Here is a 23,209-nt window from a genome sequence, read left to right as displayed (position 1 = left end):
ACCAAAATTTTTTAAATTCATTAAGAAATGGCTAAGTTATGCTATTGCAAACTTGCTGTTACACGTTTTTCGGAGGCATCGTATTCGGAGTGTTAAAGAAAATGTCACGCCTAAATAGGTACCAAATTGACATTATACACTGAACGCATGCCAGAGACCTTGTAAAATAGCGCAAGGCGCCGAAATTCGTCCTTACCTTCCATTGTTCTGGGTTGTCCAATAAATGTAAACAAAGACGATATTAAAATTGACCACCAAATCCGTCCGCCGTCATCAGGTCACGGGTAGCATCCGCGCTTCACCGCATCCAACCCACCGACGATGAAGTGTTTCAAATTTCGCTAAATTGATGATCGTCACCGCCCATTCCCATGACTCGAACGCGGAGAACAATGTAGTGTAGCTACATACCAGCAAGAGCGGTCACGAGCCAGCAAATACAAACAAGGGTCGTCCGACAAGAAAGGAAAATTATCATATTTTGGCTATTTCGTCACAATTAGGTACACAGGTGATTTTATTTTTCGCACCGCAAACATGGTTAGGCATATCGGCCGAATCTATTGTTTCGTTCCGTCGTCATCGTTGGAGGGTTTGCATCTTTGTTTTCTAATTTGGTTTTACGATCATCTACGCGTCTCATTTCTTCTTTTCTTGGTTTCATTTTCGGGGGATTTAAGTTTTCTGCGATGACCTTGACTCAATGATGGCATGAGAGCCATTCAGAGTAATTTTGATTTATTCCTCCACCGTTTCATGGATACTGTTGTTCTTGTTGTGTTAATCGGATGGGGTTAATTATATTCTAACATTACCTGAGATGATACAGGAATTCACAGTTAGATCAATTTCACTTTATCTCGGCACCGTAGTGCTCCCTATCGTGATATTTATCTTACCTACATATCAAACGATGTAACTATCTAACACAAAAACATCCGCTCCTTCACGGAACAATCACCAGGGATGTAATTCAATTATGACAAGTTCAAGATTATTTTTCTCTACTTACCTGAGCGACAAGTCTGAATAGAATCACTTTACTTTAAGCGCCTGTTAATTATAAAAGCAAATTAACACTATTCGTTACGCTTAGTGCCGACAAGTTTCGCGCGATTTCTAACATTTAAGCTTCGTTAGGTTTGTTTCTTCTTCTCTGGCCAGCTCCAAGCAGAGCAATAAAGAATATTACGTTACGATCATCAGCGGCATCAAGGTTCAGAAGGAGACACGCATTAAACATTTTTCTGCGCCTTGCATATCCAACACGTTAGAGGGCATTTTCGGATCAAACAACGGATTCGCAAACCATTTCCTGGAAAATAATGCAAATTTATTTACGCACTTTTTTTCTGATTCACTTACGAAACCACCGCATGCACTTTATCTACAATTGTACGTGATACATACGATGTTCAACTGGTAGCAACGAACGATCGACTCGATCGGATAATATGGCAGATATAAAACGGTTTGAGTTTGTATTGAAATAGAGAACAGATGAAAAATAGGAAACCACTGCAGCATGCGTATCAATATCAATAGTCAACCAGCTTCTTCACTACCTTAGGTGATCTATCCCTGCGATTATTACCGGCACTGGGTTTGCTTCTCGACTTGGACCGAGATCGTCGCGTTCGGGAGCGAGATCGACGACGATCCCGAGAGTTCGAGCGTGATCTTCGACGATAGTAACGACTGCTCTCGCCGCGTCCGTAGTCTCGGGAAGGTTTGCCACCGAAACGACCTCGATCGCGATCACGATCTCGATCTCGATCACGGTCGCGAAACCTTTCCGGAGACCTCGATCGCGAGCGATAACGTGTCCTCGAAGCGGGTGGGGCAGGAGGAGTTCGTCGCCTGGGACGATCGTCATACCGCCTGCTGATGCTTGGAGCAGCCGTACTGCGGCCACCCGTGGCAGAAGATCGCGATCGGCTGCGACTTCGGGAACGCCGTCTTGTGCTTCGAGCCGTACTCGGTGATCTAGAAACCTCCGCTTGAGCGAAACGGCGAAGGACAGGTTTTCGCTCGATGACGGCACTAGTGCTGAAAGTGGACGTCGTTGAAGTTGATGGGGGCGGCTTTGGTGGAGGAGACGGTTCTTTAACCGGTGGTAACCGAGACTCCTTATGCTTTTCTTCATCCGAACTGTCGACTGATTTTGAAGGACTCTTCTCACTTTCCGGTGATCCATATTTGTGACGTAGTTCACGTTGTCTGTGGAAAAACGCAAATGGTTACAGTGAACCTAATGAGCACTAAGAAGGACAAAGCATTTTTACCTTCGTCGCAACTTGAGGGCCAACTCCCGCATTTCATCCTCACGTTCCTGCTGTTGTTGGATCTGGCGTTCGACCTTTTCAATTTCTGCCTTTTTATCAGCTTTGACTAAAATGTTATGGCAAATATTAGACCTGTCCGCCGAGCAAAACTGCCAATACTCACATTGCTTGTTAAGCAAAATTTGCATTTTGCGCTTCAGCCTGTCCCTAGGATTAAGTGACTTTGATACGCCAATAGAAGACGCAACCCCGGCCTGAAATCATATTCGAACAAACGAAGATTACACAAACATTGGTCGTTGATAAGCGTTGCCTCAAGATTCTTGACTGTAAATTCTTTTCTCTAAAAGTCATGTCGGTAAATGAAGATTCTACGGCTGCAAATGCTTAGAGTTCGTAAAACACCGTGAATCACTCGAATTTTAATTCTGTAATCGGAAAATTCTTTGCACCCAAAACAACCCTGCCATTGATTTAAAAAAAAACATGATAACCAAAACCAAACAATACACAAACCACTAGATGCTAGTCTTCTTTCTTGGAACGTATTCATTGCGTGTAATTTTCGAACAATGCCAACCAATTTCAAAACCAACCACCCCCGCGAACAACGGTGGGTGGGTGCGGAACAGTGGAAGTAACAGTGATACTTGTCGTTGCCGGAGTAGGTAGTAGGTGGCAGTAGTTGTTGTAGTACTTGAGGTATGAGGGAAGAGAGCTAATGATATTTGAATTATTCTTACTGACTTTGGACTCGGATGTGTCGATCACTGTGCTACCACCAAACCTTGCCGCCAACGATGACGATAATAATGTGGAAGCAGCAGCCCCTTCGAGTTTCTCCTGCTTGATGGTCACTCCTCCGGGGAGTGCGATACCCGATTGATCCGCTGTTTGTAAACTGTAATGGATGGATACTTGTGAATAAGAATATTGGGTACTGAAATTGGGAGGACGGATATTTTAGAATAGAGTTCTGGGTGGGATTGGTCAACGTGGATTTTCGGTATATTCAAGTGATCTTTTGCTTTTCATTCAACAGCCACAATTTGCCAAACGCTATAGATAACGGTCTTGCATCGTAGGAGCCGCTGTTTGTTACAAAGACATAGCCTGGTTTCGAAATAGAGGGGGAATGGGGCAAAATCAGAAATCCCTTGTAATTTACCGAAATAAGGAGGGATACTCTTAAAAATAAACGGGCAATGATATAGAATGCATCTAGCTAAAAAATATTGGACAAAATTTCGTGACATTTTTATTTTATGATCAAAATCTGAGTGGGACTGACTTGCGATTACATTGAATGTCAATGAGAAAAAATAACCGCATGTCAGTCACAATGCCATGATGATGCTGCATTAGTTTAGCACAGTATTGAACGGTAGAAGGATAACATGGTCCCGAAGAATTTTATTGGATGCAGTTTCGTCCAATAACGCTAACATGTTGTATGGCCAAAGTCCTAGAGTGTATGGTCAATCGAAGACTGAAGCAACACCTCGCAGCTGGAAATTTCCTTTATCACCGACAGCACGCTTTCCGACAAGGTTTCGGAACGTCCACCTATTTCGCAACCCTAGGGGAAGTTCTCAAGAACGCCTACGACAGTGGTCTGCACACCGAGATAGTATCGCTCGACATATCGAAGGCCTTCAACAGAACGTGGACGCCCTTCATCCTTAAGCAACTAATCGACTGGGGTCTTAACGGACCCATCGTTCACTTCATCCAGAACTTCTTGGCCAACCGCTCATTCCGAGTCGCAGTCGGCAACACCAAATCCCGACTTTTCCCCGAGGAAACGGGTGTCCCACAAGGATCGGTTATCGTCGTTACCTTGTTCCTCGTGGCAATGAACGGAGTCTTCCGTCAACTACCGAAGAACATATTATATGTTTTCGTCTACGCCGACGACATCCTCATCGTCACCACCGGACCCATACCGTACGTACATACAGTACGTACTGTAGTGTTCGACCAACCGAGTGAAACCAGTTTTGCTATTGGACGACCAAACTGTTATACGCAGGCTTGAAGTTAGAATAAAGTTCTTGTCCTGTCTCTTTGGTTTGTAGACAGTAAGGAAGACAGACGTATTTTACCTACTAGTGATTCATCCGATCGTGAGCAAAGTACGGGAAGCTTGGGACGTAGAGTGGGCTCAAAACCGCTCCCTCTTCATCAGACGGATCAAAGGGACGACGAGGAAATGGACAGAACAGTTGAACCAGTGGGATCAGAAAATAGCGTCGCGTTTGAGGACCGGTCACACCAAGATCTCGCACAATTTCGGTGGAATGCCGAAAGCCTCAATCGAGCACATTCTATGCGTGTGCCCTCAGTATCAGAACCTGTGGGAATTCCATGGGCTTCCAAATAGCATACGCGACATGCTGGGTGATGATCCCTCTACACTGGCAACAGTAATGCGCTTTTTAAAGGATGCTGTATTGTATTTTTAAGTTTAGTCTTTTTTAATTCCTTTAGACTGTTGGGCCCTCCCGGGTCCCCCGGTGTGAAGCTTTGTCTTATTCAGATTTTAATGTTGTGTCTTTAATATGTTGTGTAAATTTACGATCGAGCCAGGAACCAATTTACGGTTTAAGTAAATACTGTAAAAAACTACTCAGTTGGGGGTCCTCCTTCTGAGGCCCCACCTTTCATGGACGAGATAAACTAGCCTACGGCTAAAAATCTAAAAAATAAAGTCTAAAAAAAAGTTATTGGATGTTTCTGGATTCGTTCCGCTGGTTCCAGAGCAATGGGCGGAACATATTCCGATGCGGGAAATGGATGTAATGTTGGCCTAAATGCCCCTAATTTGGGCCCATACATAAATTCAGCAATCGACTAAATTTTCAATAGCGACCAAAAATATCCATTAGTACCGTCCCAATGACGCGTTCATCTGGATAAAATTGATAAATAGCAGATTCTTAGCGATGGGCCCAATCTTAGATCCATAGGCCAACATTAGAGCCATTTCCCCTACATGCTAGGTTTGAAAAGAATATTTTCGAACCTGGAAGCGTGTATGTATAACCATTATCCATTTGATAACGGTGATGCATACAGGCGGGCTTATAGTGAGTGAAAGTGACACACACAATGTTCTTATTTTTTCGTCCTGCAATTTATTCAGCCGAATAAACATCGGAAAATCGCACATTCAAGAGAACCGGTGCTTCTTCTTCTTTCTGCTTTATTTCTTTATTTAACGTCGGTCTCTGTTCCGCAATCTAGTGCCAATCACCGACGGACATCGATTGCCATCCATTGACGGCAATCGAATGTGCAGGAAGGCAGAGCTTCCACAACACCTGGCGTAGAATATCGCATCCATTCAACACACATGGGCCGAGACCAACGGCTTTACTTCCCTTTCGAAGGAAGACGTGACTAGAGATTTGTATGCCTCAGAAAAATCCAACCGACCTCGGCTGGGATTGAACCCAGACCCATTGCGGTGTTAGAAAGCAGTCACATTTACCACCACATCACCGGCGCCGGCAATTATTACTCGATAATGGTCAGTTATTGCCTGATGTATCTGTGATTTCCAGTAAATCTACTGGCGGAGGAGTCCTTGTAGCTGTCTTTAACGGGTTGCAGGCAATGGCCTTCGAGAACGTTTCATGGAACAATGTTGAGCAGGTACTCCTGAATCCCTCGAGGCTAAACGATGCGTCTTCGTTATCCCCGAATGGTCCATCTGCTCATTCGGAACACACCGTAGATGTTTCCACGATTTCCAAGAATAATGCTGCTACCTCTACTGCTTCTGGACCACCACCATCACCACCGAGACGCATCGTGGATAGCACTGTGGAAGCCCCTGATTTATCTGCCTCAGTCGCGCTTATTCCAGCCAGCGCTCTGCATAGTCGTCTCGGCCCTGAGTGTAGATGTAGGTCGGGGGTCTTCCAACCAGCTATTACTGGCAAGTATATTGACGATTCATCCTCTCCTTTGCCTGATACCGCTTCAACTTCTAGCTGTGTTTCCGGTTCTGCGAACCTCCACACTAGCCACATCATGTCCCTAAAACAGGCACTGAGGCAGCTTCCGAACCTCCCGACCCAGTCGCGCTTGCTGCATACATCCCGGTCCTGTGGTCGGTGATGGAATCGGAGGCTTCCAGCCTGCAACCTCAGGCGAGTATGTTAGCGATTCCGCGCTTTCGGTACCTGATGTCCTTTTGATTTCTAGTTCCCGTGATTGCTCCTCGAATGGTCTCCGGATCTACTACCAAAACGTGCGTGGGCTGAGGACTAAAATCGACTCGTTTTCCTGGCTGTTGCGGAGGCCGAATATTGTTTGATTGTGCTGACGGAAACGTGGCTGAACGACCGAATTTACTCATCGCAACTTTTCGAGTCACTCTATTCCGTCTTCAGAACTGACCGGTCTGCCCTAAACAGTCAAAAATCGCGCGGTGGCGGAGTCCTGATTGCAGTATCTACGAGACTAGCCAGCTACGTAAGTACGTCACCCATTTCCAGTCAACTGGAAAAGCTGTGGATTGTCGCAAAGCAAGCTTAGTGTAGGCGCAATCTAACTGCATCCCGACCGCAAAAACGACTACACGATCATCCCGTGAGCATGTGGAATCGTTAGGCTCAATTCCGTCACAATTAAGTCCCTGCTCTCCCGCTTTCGTATTTGGTGACTACAATCAAGCTGGTCTGCAGTGGCGCTTTACAGACAGTGGCACACCATTAATTGACATCCACTGCTTTCGCATATGCCGGTTGCTTGCTGTGCTCTTTTGGACGGGTTTAACTTTTACGGGTTTACACAAGTGAATACTTTTCCGAATCGAAATGGTCGTTTGCTAGATCTTGTCCTGGTAAATGATTCCGCACTACCGGGCACTTCTGTTTCCTTGCCGGTCGAGCCATTGATTGATCTAGATGCCGATCATCCCGCTCTCGTCGTGTCAGTTAGTTTACGCCGATTCTTTTTACGCCGTCATTGAGTGCTACTCTTTGGACTTTCGCCGGGCCGATTATGTTGCATAGAACAATGCGCTTACGGAAATTGATTGGCTATTTATAGAAACAGCCGCTAGCGTGAATGATGCTGTGATGGTCTAACCCACGTCTACGCGTGCTAAAACGTCAACGTTCTGCCGCCCTCCGAAAGTATTGTAACTCTCGCTCGCCGTACTACAAACGACTGTTCAATTTTGCGAGTCGTAGTTATCGAAATTACAATCGTTTTCTCTATAATCGACACGTGAGACGTACGGAAGCAGCGAACCTTCGCACGAATCCGAAAAGTTTTTGTTCGTTTGACAACTCCAAACGGAAGGAATTCGGGTTACCTTGTTCCATGTTTCTCGGGAATGACTCGGCTAAAAGCGAAAGAGAAAAATGCGACTTGTTTGCTCGTCATTTCAAACAAGTGTTCCACGATTTCTCCGCTTCGCCGACACAAGTGCTGGATGCTACCGTTGGTATGCCACGTGATGTGTTTGGTTTCGATATTCCGCGCATTTCAGAAGGCATGGTGATAGCCGCAACACGCAAACTGAAGCTCTCGTTCGCCGCCGGACCTGACGGCATTCCGTCATCAGTTCTAAAACGTTGTGTAGCCAATCTCTGCCTTCCACTTGCGAGGCTATTCAATCTCTCGGCACAGCAATGTGAGTTCGCCTGTCTCTGGAAACTTTCTTATCTGTTCCCAGTGTTCAAAAAAGGAGATAAACGGAATGTCATAAATTATCGTGGAATCACCTCCCTGTGTGCCTGCTCAAAACTGTTCGAGATTATCATAAATGGTGCTCTGTTCGCACGCTGCAAAAATTATATCGATACAGAACAACACGGTTTCTACCCGAAGCGCTCCGTGTCCACGAACCTGGTGCAGTTCACTTCTAACTGTCTGCGATGCATGGATTCAGGATGGCAAGTCGATGCTGCGTATATGGATCTAAAAGCTGCATTTGACACGGTGGACCATAATATCTTGCTAGCCAAGCTGGAGATACTTGGCATCTCGTCAACTGCTGTGGATTGGTTCAGATCTTACTTGGTGAATCGCTATGTACATGTCAAGATTTACGCGTCGGAATCGGATGTTTTCTCAAACAACTCGGGAGTTCCGCAAGGCAGTAACCTAGGACCGCTACTATTTCTGATCTATTTAAACGACGTCGCCTTGCTGATACCATCAGGATGCCGCGTTTTCTATGCAGACAATACGAAAATCTACAGAATTATTAAAAGCCTCTCGGACTGCTGGGCTCTCCAGAATATGTTAGGTATTTTTGCTGACTGGTGCTCAAGAAATTTGATGAGTCTAAGCATAGAAAAATGTAACATTATTTCCTATCACCGAAAAATCGAACCAATCATGTTTGACTATGTTCTCTACGGACGCTGTCTTGCTCGTGTAGAGCACATAAAGGATCTCGGCGTTATCTTGGACTGCAGACTCAATTTCAGAATCCACTACAATGACATCATCTCCAGAGCTAATCGACAATTGGGCTTTATTTTCAAAAGTGCCGACGAGTTTCGTGACCCGCTATGTCTCAGGTCACTCAACTACTCGCTTATGTGATCCTTATTGGAATCAAGTTCAGTTGTTCAGTTTCCATGCTAGCTGGATCACTAGAATTGAATCCGTTCAACGCAAGTTTGTGAGATATGTTCTTCGTTTCCTCAACTGGCGTGACCCAACGAACTTGCCACCGTACGAGGAGCGTTGCCGTCTCCTGGGAATCAAGCCATTAGAGGTGACACGGACGGTCGCTCAAGCTATGTTCGCTGGAAAGCTGCTTACGGGTGACATTGACTGTCCAACACTGCTGTCACAGCTAAATATGTATGCCCCTGAGAGGTCTCTTCGTCAACGCGACTTTCTGTTTTCGGAACCATGGAGCCGGAATTATACACAACACGAGCCAATTCGAGCAATCAACCGGCAATTCAACAACTTTTTTACTTGGCCTTTTCCGTACCGTTGACCGTAACTATTTAGTTTAAGTTTTATTCATTTAGACAATAATTGTCAGTTGAATTTTTCAATACACAATAAACAGCAGTAAAATTGTCCGGTGCAGCCTCGCTTAACTACCCAAGTCTTCTTGTTATCATTCCAAAACTGGTTTATATATATATATATAAGTAAACTGCCGTATTGTACGCATAACGGTCCCACAATCTATAATGATAGCATAGAACATGGAACTTTTATGCGTACAATGACAGTAAATAAACGTGTCTAAAGATGGTTGAAATAGGTTGAAATGTGTCGAGAGTGGAGCGCCATTTTCTTGAATTCCCCTCGGTGTACATTATTATCCCGCATCGTAGACTTTACATGTTTTAAACTATTTTCTCCGTTCAAATGATAGCAAACCCAACTCTGACAATCCCACCCGAAACAATCGGAAGCCGGGAAACTATAACTGAAAACGTTTTACATCTTCCAGACTCACTTGCTAGACGATTCCGCCGCGGTGGGATCGCCAATTTTCCTCTGCTGCTCATCGTCGGAGCTGTCCGTCGATAGGTCAGTGTCGGTGGAACTTTGGCCATCACGTTTGCGCCCGTAGTATCGCCGAATGGGAATATCTGGTTCCGGTTCGATCAGAACAGGCACTTTCGGTGACGATGGCTCTTCTTTTTTCACAGATATGCTTGGATCCAGCGGGATCGTTGCGGGTGGAACCGGTGGTACCGGAACTGGCTGAGGTACGGAAGTGGAGGCGACTTCGACTTTGATTTGTGTTTTACGTGCCGGCGGTGGCGGTGATTTGGAACGACTCCGGCTGCTTCGGGAGGAATCGGAATCCGAACTGGAGGGTTTCCGGGTTATTTTTCGCGCCGGTACAGGCGACGACGAAGACGATGAGGAAGGTGATTTTCTGCGACGGCGATCGCTTCGGAAGCCTCGAGATCGAGGCGACCGCGAACCGGATCGGGAACGTCTTTTGTTGTATTTGGAATAGGTGCGTTTTTCTCGCGAGCGACTTCGGGATTTCCTTCGGCGCCAAGCCCGGGAACCACTTCGGCTGCGGCTTCTGCTTCGATCGCTGTAGCTTCGCGATCGTCGCTGATATTGAGCAGGCTTCCTGTGCTCTTCTTCTTTGGCGCTGATGCTCTTCAGTTTCTCGAGATTTTGTTTGACTTTCTGGGCGTACGAACCAGCTTTTGAGGTACTCGCTTGACCTTGACTATCTTTGTTAAAGCTAATGGATATTTTTGAATGAGGTTGCAGCTCGTCTTCGCCACCGAATGAGGTAATGTAGGTAATTTTCCCTGAATTGACGGGCGACGGTGACCGCGAACTGTCATTTGGATCATCATAGGTCCTAGGAACTAACTCTTCTTTCGCCGCATAACTTGGCGGACTGGTAGGCCTTCCGGCGAATTTCCTCTCTCTTTGTGCTCTACGTTCTCTCCTGCTTTTTCGTCCGCTGAACATGATCTTTTCCTGTTCCTCCTCTCGTGCTATCTTCAGTGCCTCCGCCTCATCCGAATCCTTCGTGAGGAACGAGTAGAAATCATTACTTTTCATCCCGTAATGTCTTCCACAGGCATTCATTTCGTGTGCCTGAGCGTTTCCCACTTTATTTATGTCGATTGACACGTCCATATCCAGGTCCGAATCTGAATCGCTTTTCATGCATTCATCGTACTTGGACGTAGCGGTAGATTGCTCGATGGCTGTTATCGTTTGGCTGAATGGAACCACTCCGCTAGGCTCACTGTCTTCGTAGGTATATCCAATTGCCACTCCACCGGATGCCTTCTTCTTCGACGAAGAAGCTTTCTGTTCCGCCTCGACCTGAGCATTAACTCCGAACTGCTCTTCCAGATGTAACTGATGAAGGAATTTCTCTTCACTGATTGCTAAAAGAGTGAGAATATTAATCATTCATAAGATCTCCGGAAATATTTCTATTGATAGGACAATCTCCAATCATGGATGCATAGTTACCCACCGAGAAACTCGTTCTGTGCAAGAACACGATACCGTTCGTAGTTCATGGATCGTTCTTCCAAATCCAGGACGTCATCTTCCACCGGTTGGTCCGGTTTGACCGTCACGGTTGGAATGTAATCCAGATGGGCCCGTACATCAAATCGATCAATCAAATTGTCCTTTTGACCTTGCCACGGCATCCTGTATCCGACGGGGACGAGACGCGATAGAAAACCAACAAATTAATCAACATCTCAATTCAAACCCACGGCGCGAACTCTAGTCATCAAATCAAACCCCATTTTCCACTGGCATTGTTACAAAACAGAAACTGGTTTCGATTGTGAAGGACAGAGAAAATAGGGTCCGATCTAGACTAGCCACCGCTGGGCACGTAAACTATTATGCAGTAGTAAAAGGGGTCACAACAGGAAGCATCAAATGGGACAGAGATGTAGAACAAAAGCAGGTATTTTGCTTTTGCAATATCACTTGCATGATGGCTGGATTCTCGGCAGCTGCAGCCACACTGGCCTCCAGATGGATCTTGCATTTGCGACTGTGAACTTGAAGAAACTGCGTTGGATCAGCTTTCTGTAAACAGAAAAAGGAACGAATGATATACGATTCTAGCGGCACTTTTCAAACAGTTTGATTGTGCTGAACATAGTGTCCTTTAAATACTTCTAGTTGAGTCGAATTCCAAGCAACTTTGTCCTAAATCGAGGATTTTTGAACAAAAGTCAATTACAAATTTTAAAACTCATGTACCATAAAATCCCTATAGCACTGTATTCGCACAACCCTCCTCTTGCTCGTTTGCCGCTGCAGATAAAATGTTTCACAACAAAATATAAGCAAAAAAAGAACCAAGATCTGGTTCCGTCTAGTTACAAACTCACTATTCGCTCGTAAAAATCCTGCCGCCGTTCGGCTCGCTTCCGGTAATCCACCAGCATCCCGCGGATCTTTTTCTCTTGTTTACGCGCCTCGTGCCACATTTTCATTGATTTTATTGCTTTCTAGATGTTGAAAAAATGATAATCACAATTTCCCGACGCGGCGCACAGCCCCCTATCTTCATCGATTGTATTTCTATGAAACCTCAATGTCAAAACAGCAAATTTTATGCGCAAAACACTCGAAACACATCAATGCTTCAATTAAGCCACTTTTCAAACACTTTTACCATATAAAATTTCAATAGGATTCAAATTTTATTTGAACTGAAACAGAGCACACCACTCTACTTTACAACCATTTTTGAAGTGCGGCTTCGGATTCGTCTGCGGTTTTGCGATAACTCTGCAGCACCTGTCAAAGTTCGACTCTTGCGGCGCGCGCTGCCGATGGGATCGGTTTGTTTATGCCCTCCCGATGGAACGACACCCGCTGGCAGCAGTGATGCCAGTTTTCCAGATGAGTGATTATCTTCTTCAATGCACGTGGTCATGCTTGGCATGCTCAGTTGTACACACTAAAGAGCCTGAATTTATAAATTCAGGCTCTTTAGTACACACCAACCCGCATAAACGCGAACCATAACTTTACCTTACCGAAAATGGTTAAAAATTGTTTATAATCCCTGCTAAACTTTAACTGAAATCGTCATGGAACTTTACATGAACGTTTGTGTGATAAAGTTTTAACCTTATGTATTATGGTTCTTTGGAAGTGAACCTTACAAATAATGGGTTGTTAAGAATCATTACCATTCAAAATAGTCGTTCTCTTCATACATTTTCGGAGAGAGGACTATATTAAAACCTTTTTACTTATGGTTTGAGAACTTTAATGGTAATAGTTATGGTAGCCAGTAAGGTCCATTAATGGTTTAGTATTATCGGTCAACTTTACGTGAAATATATCGCGAATTGGTAATCAGTAATTTACAGGCAACCAATTCGCGATATATTCCACATAAAGTTGATGGATGTCACAAAACCAGCTATGAACTAGGACAGGTCCAAGTATCAGCATCAATATCGATGGTGGAAATATTAAATATTTTAATATGTGTAATATTTGCGAATCTTATACTTAGTCTGACAGTTGTTTTGTTTTGTTTTTGACTATTTTTGGTTTGAAGTGTACATTAGACATTCTTTTAATAAAAAATGGATTTCACACCAGATGCAAGTCATTCTTTGATGATCTTGCTGGCCACCGCCACCAAAATCCGCTCTTTGTTCTAAAAAATTCGGCATTATTTGTTAGCTGATCTCAGTGCAAATAATTGGTCGCACTTCTGTTCCTGAAAATAGTCATTAATTTCCACGAATTCTTCATCGTCTGCGAACCAATGTGCTGTCCTCCGATGGAACGGAAATCGACTGACTACGCCTCCCCTGTCAACGGAGTCCCAGAGTGATGGTTCCGTGGTCGTATAACACTCGATTTTCCATGAGCCTGCAACTGGCAAAATTTGCTGCTGGGGGAACGTCCAGTACCGTTTTTATCATGAAAAGTCGAAGTCGAAATCGATCAGAGCTATCGAAAATGAAAATCTAGGCAAAAATGAGAGATGCAGTAAACATAAACAACAACGGTGAAACTTCATTGAGTGTATGTGTTAAAGCTACACTGTAATTTTTTTTTACTTTGTTTACTTTGTTTGTTTACACTGTTATTTTTTTTTACTTTGAAGCTGTTCGCTTGACAGTTAATATCATTAATATTTATACTAAAAATTATAATAATTACCAATTTGAGCAATTTTTACACCAAATATTACTGCAGATCAAGTTGTACTTCCCCTAGGCTATGAACCTTACCAACTACCATAACCATTACCATTAAAGTTCTCAAATCATAAATAAAATAGTTCCAATATACACGGTAACCGCAAAATACCCAATAATGACTACAAAGTAAGCATTTTCGAGGGAGACTGGGACTACCCATTAAATGAGTAAAAATATTACCCATTTATGAGTATTTGTTACTCAAAAATGAATACTTACTATTTGTTTTTGTAGTTGTAATTACTCATAAATGGGTAAAATTTTACTCATTTAATGGGTAGTCCCAGTTTCCCTCGAAAATGCTTACTTTGTAGTCATTATTGGGTATTTTGCGGTTACCGTGTAATTACTTTCCCAAAAATGTATGGAGAAAACAAGAATTTGGAATGGTAATGGTTCTTAACAACCCATTATTTGTAAGGTTCACTTCCAAAAAACCATAATACATAAGGTTTAAACTTTATCACACAAACGTTCATGTAAAGTTCCATAACCATTTCAGTTAAAGTTTAGCAGGGATTATAAACAAATTTTTAACCATTTTTGGTAAGGTAAAGTAATGGTTTGCATTTATGCGGGAACTGCTCATTTGTTAATAACTTGTTGAAATTTGTTTTTTTTTTAAGTAATTGATAGATAAGGATCATAGTTTCCTATAGATATGCAAAGAGAGAGCGGCGCCGGTGGTGTAGTGGTCAGCGTGATTGCCTCTCACCCCAGCAGGCCTGGGTTCAATCCCAGTTGGCGCCGCCGGGATGTTCTGAGGCATTGTCGTTGGTCCCCGGTTCATGAGTTGATGGGTCGATAGGTAGGGTCCAGATGTGGGAGCTGCCTTCCTGGCGTCGGTAGCATTGGTGACCAATGAGATGTGCAGCGAGCATTTCTCACTTCATTTTTACAACGCAAAAACAAATACAGTTTATTGCTAGAATTAAAATCTACTCTTTCTACGTATCTATAACAAGCTTAAACCACAGACAAACAGACATAACACTTGCAAGTTGTTCGTCGAACAAGCATTTAACGGACACTTTAAAAGTATCGTAGTTGGTAGTACCGCCACCTGTGGCGCGCATAGTCAATTCCCTTGCGTTTGACGTTTACACACTAACGCCATCTGTTCAGTGTAGTGCCCACCAGAGTGTACTCAACAGATGGCGGTAATGTTTTAGTGACGATGTTTTACAGTGAGAAATATTCAATGTGTTATGTCTGTTTGTCTGTGCTTAAACTCTATTATATCTACTGCTTCACACGCAGAGAAAACTATCGTCGAAACAAAATTATTTGAGGTAAATTTAAACGTAAACTCAGTTTGTTCTGGCCACAAACATAAATTAGGTTTATTTCAAACGTATTCCATGTTTGAAAGTCATGTGAAATCAATGTTTAAAATAAAAATAATGTTACGTTTATTTCTAAAATATTCGTGTTGAAAATAAACGTATTTGTTTGACAGCTATGCGAGCAATAATAAATATGTTTATTTTAAACATGCTTCTCATGTTTAAAATAAAGATACATATTTTGAAATTATTTTAGTATTTGAGTGCAGGTTTGCAAAGAAAAAATGATAAAATAAGATCTTCGGGCAGGGCATCTAAATTCCTGCTCTTTTTCGGGTGCGATTAAGGGTGACCTGTTGGTATTGGGGTCATGGTCCGGGATGCGAAGACCCGTCGGGGTGGGTGTCTGGGGGTTCCAGTTCAGTGGAGCCGGTGCAAATTTGTGTTATTAGCGTCGTTTTGCCTTTTCTGCCTCGGGTTATGCCACTGGTCCTCATACCGGTTTCTTTCTATGTTCGGTGTCGGAGGAGGATCCGGAATGGATTCGGAATGGATGGACGTTTTCTGTTGAGGTTGAGCAAAGCTGGGGCAACTTTTTCCGAATGTAACAAGAAGGAAATAAAAAGGCATGACACCCTGCATGACACGCTAAAAACCGTTTACCCAAGTCCTATATTGTTGAAATAAACATGCTTTTGAATTTAATTCAAATATAAAATATTTTAGTTTTAAACATGCTTTCAATTTACTTTGAATAATTCAAATGTTTAGAGTATAAACATTTATATTTTTGTTTTAAATGAACAAAATTGGTATCCGTGCAAAAAGAACTATGTTTCGTCAACTGTGTGCAAAGTTATTAGAAAATGAGCAGTTCGTTACTAAAACCACAAACGAAGTGACAGACGACTAACTGGCGAAGAAATCCATTAAAATAATGTGGTTCACTGTAATAGAATTTTCTTGGAAGCTTGTGCCATCGTCCACCAGATGGGTTAGTTTTTTTTGTTTTGATTTGAACAAAGTTGATTTTGTGTACAATGATTCTTTGACAGTGTGCAAAGAGTGTATCGTTTTGTCATTTTTTTTTATGCATTTCAGTTTTGAGTAGAGTGAAAGAGATAAAACCAAAACATTCTAATACATTTGGTGAAAATGCTAGTACAATCCAGTAGTAGCATAGAGGTAACTCTAAGACCACTGGGTCCCGAAGAAAATCATTATTATTTTTGGCTCACTCAGTACCAGAACAACGGTCCCAAGCAGTCCCAAGCTATTTCACTCACCCCTGCATGTTCTGCATGAATCCACACACCCCTGATGTTATCTGTCAATTTTTCATAGCGAATCAAAACAAACATAGTGTAGTAATAGAATTTCAACTAGAATAGGGTACGTTAATCGTTTGCTTGGGACCAATAGGCTACTAAAGTGGTGAGCCAATTTAAAATCGTTAGTTTCGTATTGATTGTTGGTAGTAGTGTTGCCATGTGGTACAATCAACAATCAATACGAAACTATCGATTCGAATTTGGCTCACTACTTGACTAGCCTATTAGTCCCAAGCAAATCGATTAACGTACCCCATTCTAGTCAAAATTCTAGTACTACACAATGTTTGTTTTGATTCGCTATGAAAGTTTGACAGATATAATGAGGGGTTATTGGATTTTCCTATGTTTCGAGGGGTGAATCGATTAGCTTGGGACGGAAGATAGTACCAGAGCTGAGCCAAAAAGTTGAGCACATTTCTTCGGGACCTTCTGGTCTTAGAGTTACCTCTATGGTACAATCAACAATCAATACGAAACTAACGATTTTAAATTGGCTCACCACTTTAGTAGCCTATTGGTCCCAAGCAAACGATTAACGTACCCTATTCTAGTTGAAATTCTATTACTACACTATGTTTGTTTTGATTCGCTATGAAAGTTTGACAGATAACATCAGGGGTGTGTGGATTCATGCAAAACATGCAGGGGTGAGTGAAATAGCTTGGGACTGCTTGGGACCGTTGTTCTGGTACTGAGTGAGCCAAAAATAATAATGATTTTCTTCGGGACCCAGTGGTCTTAGAGTTACCTCTATGGTACAATCCAGTAGTAGTGGTGTTGCCATGTGGTACACTGAAAAATTGAAATAGCAAATCTTTCCAAAGTTTTCGAGCCGCTCCATCTGTCACTTCGTTTGTGCTAAAACTGTGTACACTCAAAGATAAATTAAATCATAAAAGCTTAAAAAGTATGCAGTTTCCCGCTTCACCTTATTGAGTCCGAGCCATGATTACTTCGGCAATAGTCATGCATGATTAAAATCGAAATGATCTTTCCAGTATTAAATTTTATTCTTTTTCAATACTGATATTTAATCAAAAAAGATTAAAATTCAATCAAAAATTATTAAAATAGAATCTAAAATGATTAAAATTTATTCAAAAAAAGGTAATCTACAATCTAATCAACCATGATTAAACTGGGATTAATATCAGATGCTTATTTTTCAGAAAGAGAGGATTAATTTTTAATCATTCGATATGATTAAACTGAGTTTAATGTAAAATTGATTAAATTTCAAGCAAAATGGGAATAGTTCAATTTATCAGTGTATGCCAAGCATGCACGTGGTACACTAAAAACTAATACACCTAATTAATATATTAAAAATAAACATTTATCAAACACAGTCAACTTACGCTCGTTGGGCTAAACACATAACACACTTAGTGAAAGGCTTTCGTTAGTAGGCCCAACTAGTGAAATTCGACTGTACAACGGTTATATACGCTCCGTCGCTCCGTAGATTAAATTTTACACTATCATACACAGAAAAAAAAAGTTGTTGAATATTGCATCCAAACTGCTGCAACCAGGTCAATCCATCGGTTGTGTCATATATGTCACTTCGTTTGTGATATAACGTTGTACGATGTACATCGATTTTGCGAACAAAATTACAGCCATTGATGTAATATTGTATCTGCTTTTTGCTATTACATCATTATTTCATACATCAGCTTGAATTACATTGATAGATATTACATTTTTTTTTTTGCTGTGTACCCAAGGGGTGGTCACTCTACACCAGCGTTGCCAGACATACCGATTTATCGGTATTTATACCGATTTTCAAACTTGATACCGATATACAGATAAGGTTTCTTAGAATACCGATATTTGAGCTACAATACCGATTTATACCGATTTTTTTTACTAATAATCAAAATGATTACTGCCTGCCCGCACTGAATTTTCAGAGGAAACTATTGTGAGAGACTTTTATCTTTTTAAAAATTACAATTTTCGAGCCTGCTCTAAAAAAAAATCATCTTCAAAAATGTCTTATGCTTTATACTCTTTCGACTAATGCTTCCATTTCCTCGCCGTTTTTGGTAACCAAAGAGTCGAAAAACAGCTGATGGCTCCATTCCAGTAATATCTGGAAATCGAGAAATAATTTTATTCAGTAGAAAAATAGGTCCAATAAAACGGCAATTTTTGAACTTCCTGAAATTTCTTTAATCTTCCCTTCGAAGTTTCTACCAACTTTCCCTAGGAATTTCCGTCCACCTTACCCTGTAAATTATTTTCCGATTCCTTATGGAAAGCTATTTCGACTTCCCTTGGAAGCATCTTCTGGCTTCGCTCGAAAGGTTATTCCGCCTCTTCCCGTCAGTTTTTTCAACTTCTCCGGAACTTCAGAAATGCTTCCAGAGTTTTATTGTGGTTCCATTAGTTTCAGGAAAACTTCAGGAACTTTTCAGAAGTTCTGAAACTTCAGAATAGTTCGGACTTTTGGGTAGGTTCAGATAAATTAAAGACAGTTTCATTAACTTCTGTTCAAATCCAAGAACCCGGGAATCTCAGGAAAGCCCAGAGAAACTCCAATGAACTTAAGGAAATTGAAATATTTTGGAAACTTCACAAGTCCAAAGAACTTCAAAGAAATTTAATGGTTTTCAGGATAGTTCCATTTGTTTCAGGAGAATTGAGATAACTTTAGGGAAGCATTAGTACATATAAATTCAAGGAAATTTCTGAAAACTTCAGTTAAGATCCGAGAGGTTCATGAAAATGTTGGTAACGTAAGGGAAGTTATATGAACTTTAGAAAATTGTGAGAACATTTTAAGGAAAGTTCTGTGTTTTTCCGGCTGTTTCGAAAACTTAAAAAAATAGCGGGTAGTTCAGAGAACTTTAATGATGATGTTCATTAATTTGAAAAATAAATAAATTGAAAGCCCTAAAGAAGATCCAGGGACTTTTACAGAAGATAATAGATTTTCTAGTAGTTCCATAATAATCAAGGAAGTTACGAGTACTTCGAGGATGACCAGAGAACTTCAAAATAGCCCCATTAACTTTAGGAAAATTGTAAGAACTTTCAAGGAGTTCCTAGTATGAGTTATTCCGAAGTACAAACATTCCTGAGTTCCGAAAACTTCAGGAACATTTTGAAATTTTCAGGGATGTTTTATAAATATCAGGAAAATTGCTGGATCAATAGAGCATGTGAGAAACTTCAGAGAATATTGAGCTAACATCCCCCAGAAATCTATTTCTTCCAGATATTTTCCCATCTTCCCCTTGAAGTAGTCGACTGTTCCGTAAGTCCTCTGGCGTCCGACTTTTTCCAGAATTTTCATCCAATCTACCTTAGGAAGATTTTCCCAGATTCCCCTGGAAGTTTCTTCCATCTGCTCCAAGAAGTTCAATGAAAGTTCTACCGGATGTATCTATCGAGTTCTCCCAGAAGCAGGCTTGTAAACGGTCACGGTAGTCGACACATTTTCTGTGATAATTGACTGCCTTTGCCTCCGACACTTGCAAAACAAGCTATCATAGTACAGTACCAAACTAAAATGTTATATGACAGGCTCTGTCATACGACACTGTCGCCGAAGACTGTCACGAATGTATGTATTTTAGTTTTTCTCATAATAAGAGCTGCTGATGGTGTGCTTGTGTGAATTCTGAAAATAGCAAGCAATGATGTCCTAGTAATAATATTTCTGATCAGAAATGGTTTGATTTACACCAAATTAAGGAATTACAACGAAATCACACATGTCATATGATAGCTATTTTCATAATTTTCTTTTAGCTCGAATGTTATTCTACCGCTCGTGTTGTGTGAGAGAGACGACGGTAGAGCATGAGTGTTCAAATAAAAACAGACTGTCGCGCACGACAACGAAGCGAGTGTAGTAAAAAACGTCAACTGTTTCAACCCCTGCCCAGAAGTTTATTTCGTCTTCCTCTGGAAGTTTCTCCATAAGTCACTCTTCGTAGGTTTTTTCTGCCTTCTTGGAAGGTTTTTCTGAGCTTCTCCTAACTTCACCTAGAAATGGCTCCTCCGGGATTGGCTTCCGATTTCCAAACTTTTCTAGCTTCTGGATATTTTTTCCGCATGTTCCTAAAAAAATTACCAGAAGTTTCTCAATATTTATCTTGGAAGATCCCCATTGGATGTTTGTTAGACATATTTTAGAACTTCCTTCAAACTTCCTTCACAAGATCTTCTTTATTCTCCCTTTGGAAGTTTTGTTGGTACCATTAAGAGACTAATTCAAATATTTCCCAGAAGTTTCTTCCGACTTACATAGAAAGTACATCTTTCAATTTTAGTCAAAAAACAAAATAGTGAATACCGATAAATACCGATTTTTTAATAATTTGATACCGATAATCATGAAAACAAACTGGCAACGCTGCTCTACACACTTATTTTGTGCCAACATTTTTCTCAGTGTACCTCAGTGTGCCACAGCTGTACAGGCAGTGCCTACACGGTGTTTCGCGAAAACCCATTAATGGGTATAAAAATACCCATTTCCGCTAAAAGTGCCCCTCCTCATTTAATGGGTAAACTATGGTTTACTCATAAATGGGTAAATGGGTGGTCTGTCAATAAATGGGTGTTTTTTCACCCATTTTCTTATATTGTGTTTACCGTAAAATGGGTGAAAAAATACCCATTTTTACAAATGGAGGATGCAAGCGCTCGTTGATATAAAAATGTTTTTGAAACATTGAAAATAAATGCAGGTGTTCCGCTCAAATTTTTCACGAAACATTATAATACAAATTATCTATTGTATTGACTTATCCGTAAGCCTCTCCAACGTTTTGGATTCTATCTTTTTCCGGAGATCGTTGCTGCGGACAGTAACTGTTTGCATCGAGGTTTGCAGCCGGTGACGGAAATGAGACGATAAAATTTCGAAGTGTTTTTTCACCCATTAATGGGTAAAAAATATACCCATTATTCAGCCGTGAACTAATTCTTTAAATGGGTATTTTTTCACCCATTTTATGATTTCAAAATTCCCCCATTTTTTGACAGCTGCATACATGGTTTGAAAATGGGTATTTTTTTACCCATTAATGGGTTTTCACGAAACACCGTGTAGAGTCAGTGTATAATGAGTCACGCCAAGAGTGAAGCCAAGTCTACCTATTGCACTGTCAAATCGGCTACCTATCGTGCAAAGTAAATAAACATTACGATGCTATGAAAGGTCCACGAAAGGTATTGCAATGAAATATAAAATAAAATTGAAGAAATCATCATAAACACGCAGCGAGCATTAAATGGTCATGGGATACGTTTGGTTTTGATCAGTAATGAGAATTTCTACTATTTTTTGATAAGATAATTTGACAAAATCACTGATATTATGATTCACTACAGCCGTTATTTTTGGTTCTCGCTAGAAGTCATTTAAAGTTGATGTAGAAGTCCTCTGCTGCCAAGTGAAAATAAAGGGAATCCTTCGGAAACCGTGATGCGAGTTCAACTGTTTTTCTCTTGGCGTGACTCATTATACACCGACTCTAGCAGTGCCAAGAAGTCATTGAACTGACTTTTGTTTGCTTGTGAATAATGCCTTTTTTGGCAACCCGGTATTTTAACAGCTCTTGTTTTTGTTTTGTTTTTCAATGTTTTCAAAAACGACACGGACTCCAGTTGGGACTACACACTGGATGCATCCGTCTCCAAGGATGCCTGCAATGGACGAGCTCTGTTGCTACACGATTCTTCCATCTTCGGCGGAAGGCCGACCCCGCACAACGAACGTCAACCAGCCCTTCTGAGAGCCGGATAAGGAAACGGATTTGCACCGCTTTTTTTCCGCCCGAGTATCATCCGTCGGAAAACTGGAACAGATGAAGGGCCCGACCCGATGACCCGAAACGGACCAGCCAACTTCATTCAACCAGCACAGCAACAGGGTGCAGGTCTACGGACTCGGTACCGCCATGGTCCAGATGGGAGACGCCATCGCAGCAGAACCAGTCGAACGCAGCATCCAGCACTTGAACAACATTGAATTAATGGAAATGATGGTAGCAAAATTCAAATTGCATTCTCCAAGCAGAACTACTTGTCAGAGTCCCCCAACCCGTACACTCTGCCGGACAATTCGATCATCTTCAAGGTGTACTGCACCTCCAAGAATAATCGCTTCCATTCCCAAGCAAACTTCTCCACTTCTTCAATACCCCACCCGGTATGTCCGAGGATCTGCTTCTGACTGCATTCACCACCAAGGACTGCCACCCGTCGCAATTGCGAATGTTTCCGCTGAAATCGGAATGTTCCTCATTCGGATTGATCGAGTTCCCGAGTGAAGCCCTGGCGGTGTACGCCATCATGAAGTGCAACCACAGCGTAATCGATCACAAAGGCACAAAATTCCCGTTCATTATGAAGCTGTGCTTTTCCTTTTCCAAGTCTATGAACGGTGCGTGGAGCAACGAGATCATCGAAAACCCGTAAGCTTGGAAAGAGCTGAAGCTTATTTTTCTGGAGAAAGGAAAGAAAGGATTTTCCTTTTTCTGTGTAGTATTAGTTATGATTCGTAATTTTAATTTCTTATTGTGTTAGTTGTGCAAAAAGGCAGGAGAGTAAAAATAATTTGTTGAACTAGGTATTTGAGATTTTGCCAAGACGGT

General features: G+C 41.7%; 1 protein-coding gene across 1 annotated transcript; it reads right to left on the bottom strand.

The window, feature by feature from the left end:
* Nucleotides 1–1,311: 1,311 nt before the first annotated feature.
* Nucleotides 1,312–12,477, bottom strand: LOC135706480 (CLK4-associating serine/arginine rich protein). The gene is made up of 8 exons (XM_065228097.1): nucleotides 12,128–12,477; nucleotides 11,722–11,819; nucleotides 11,245–11,426; nucleotides 9,736–11,152; nucleotides 3,033–3,186; nucleotides 2,449–2,539; nucleotides 2,286–2,391; nucleotides 1,312–2,220 (listed from the first exon to the last, which is right to left on the bottom strand). Exons 1-8 carry the CDS (start codon nucleotides 12,230–12,232, stop codon nucleotides 1,539–1,541), a joined length of 2,835 nt encoding a protein of 944 aa, XP_065084169.1. The 5' UTR covers nucleotides 12,233–12,477; the 3' UTR covers nucleotides 1,312–1,538.
* Nucleotides 12,478–23,209: the final 10,732 nt, after the last annotated feature.

This window comes from Ochlerotatus camptorhynchus, unplaced genomic scaffold (assembly GCF_037179485.1).
Source record: "Ochlerotatus camptorhynchus isolate MF236.1 unplaced genomic scaffold, CSIRO-AGI_Acam_v1.1 ptg000282l, whole genome shotgun sequence".
NCBI lineage: Eukaryota > Metazoa > Arthropoda > Insecta > Diptera > Culicidae > Ochlerotatus > Ochlerotatus camptorhynchus.
This window is presented reverse-complemented; position numbering and strand designations above follow the sequence as displayed.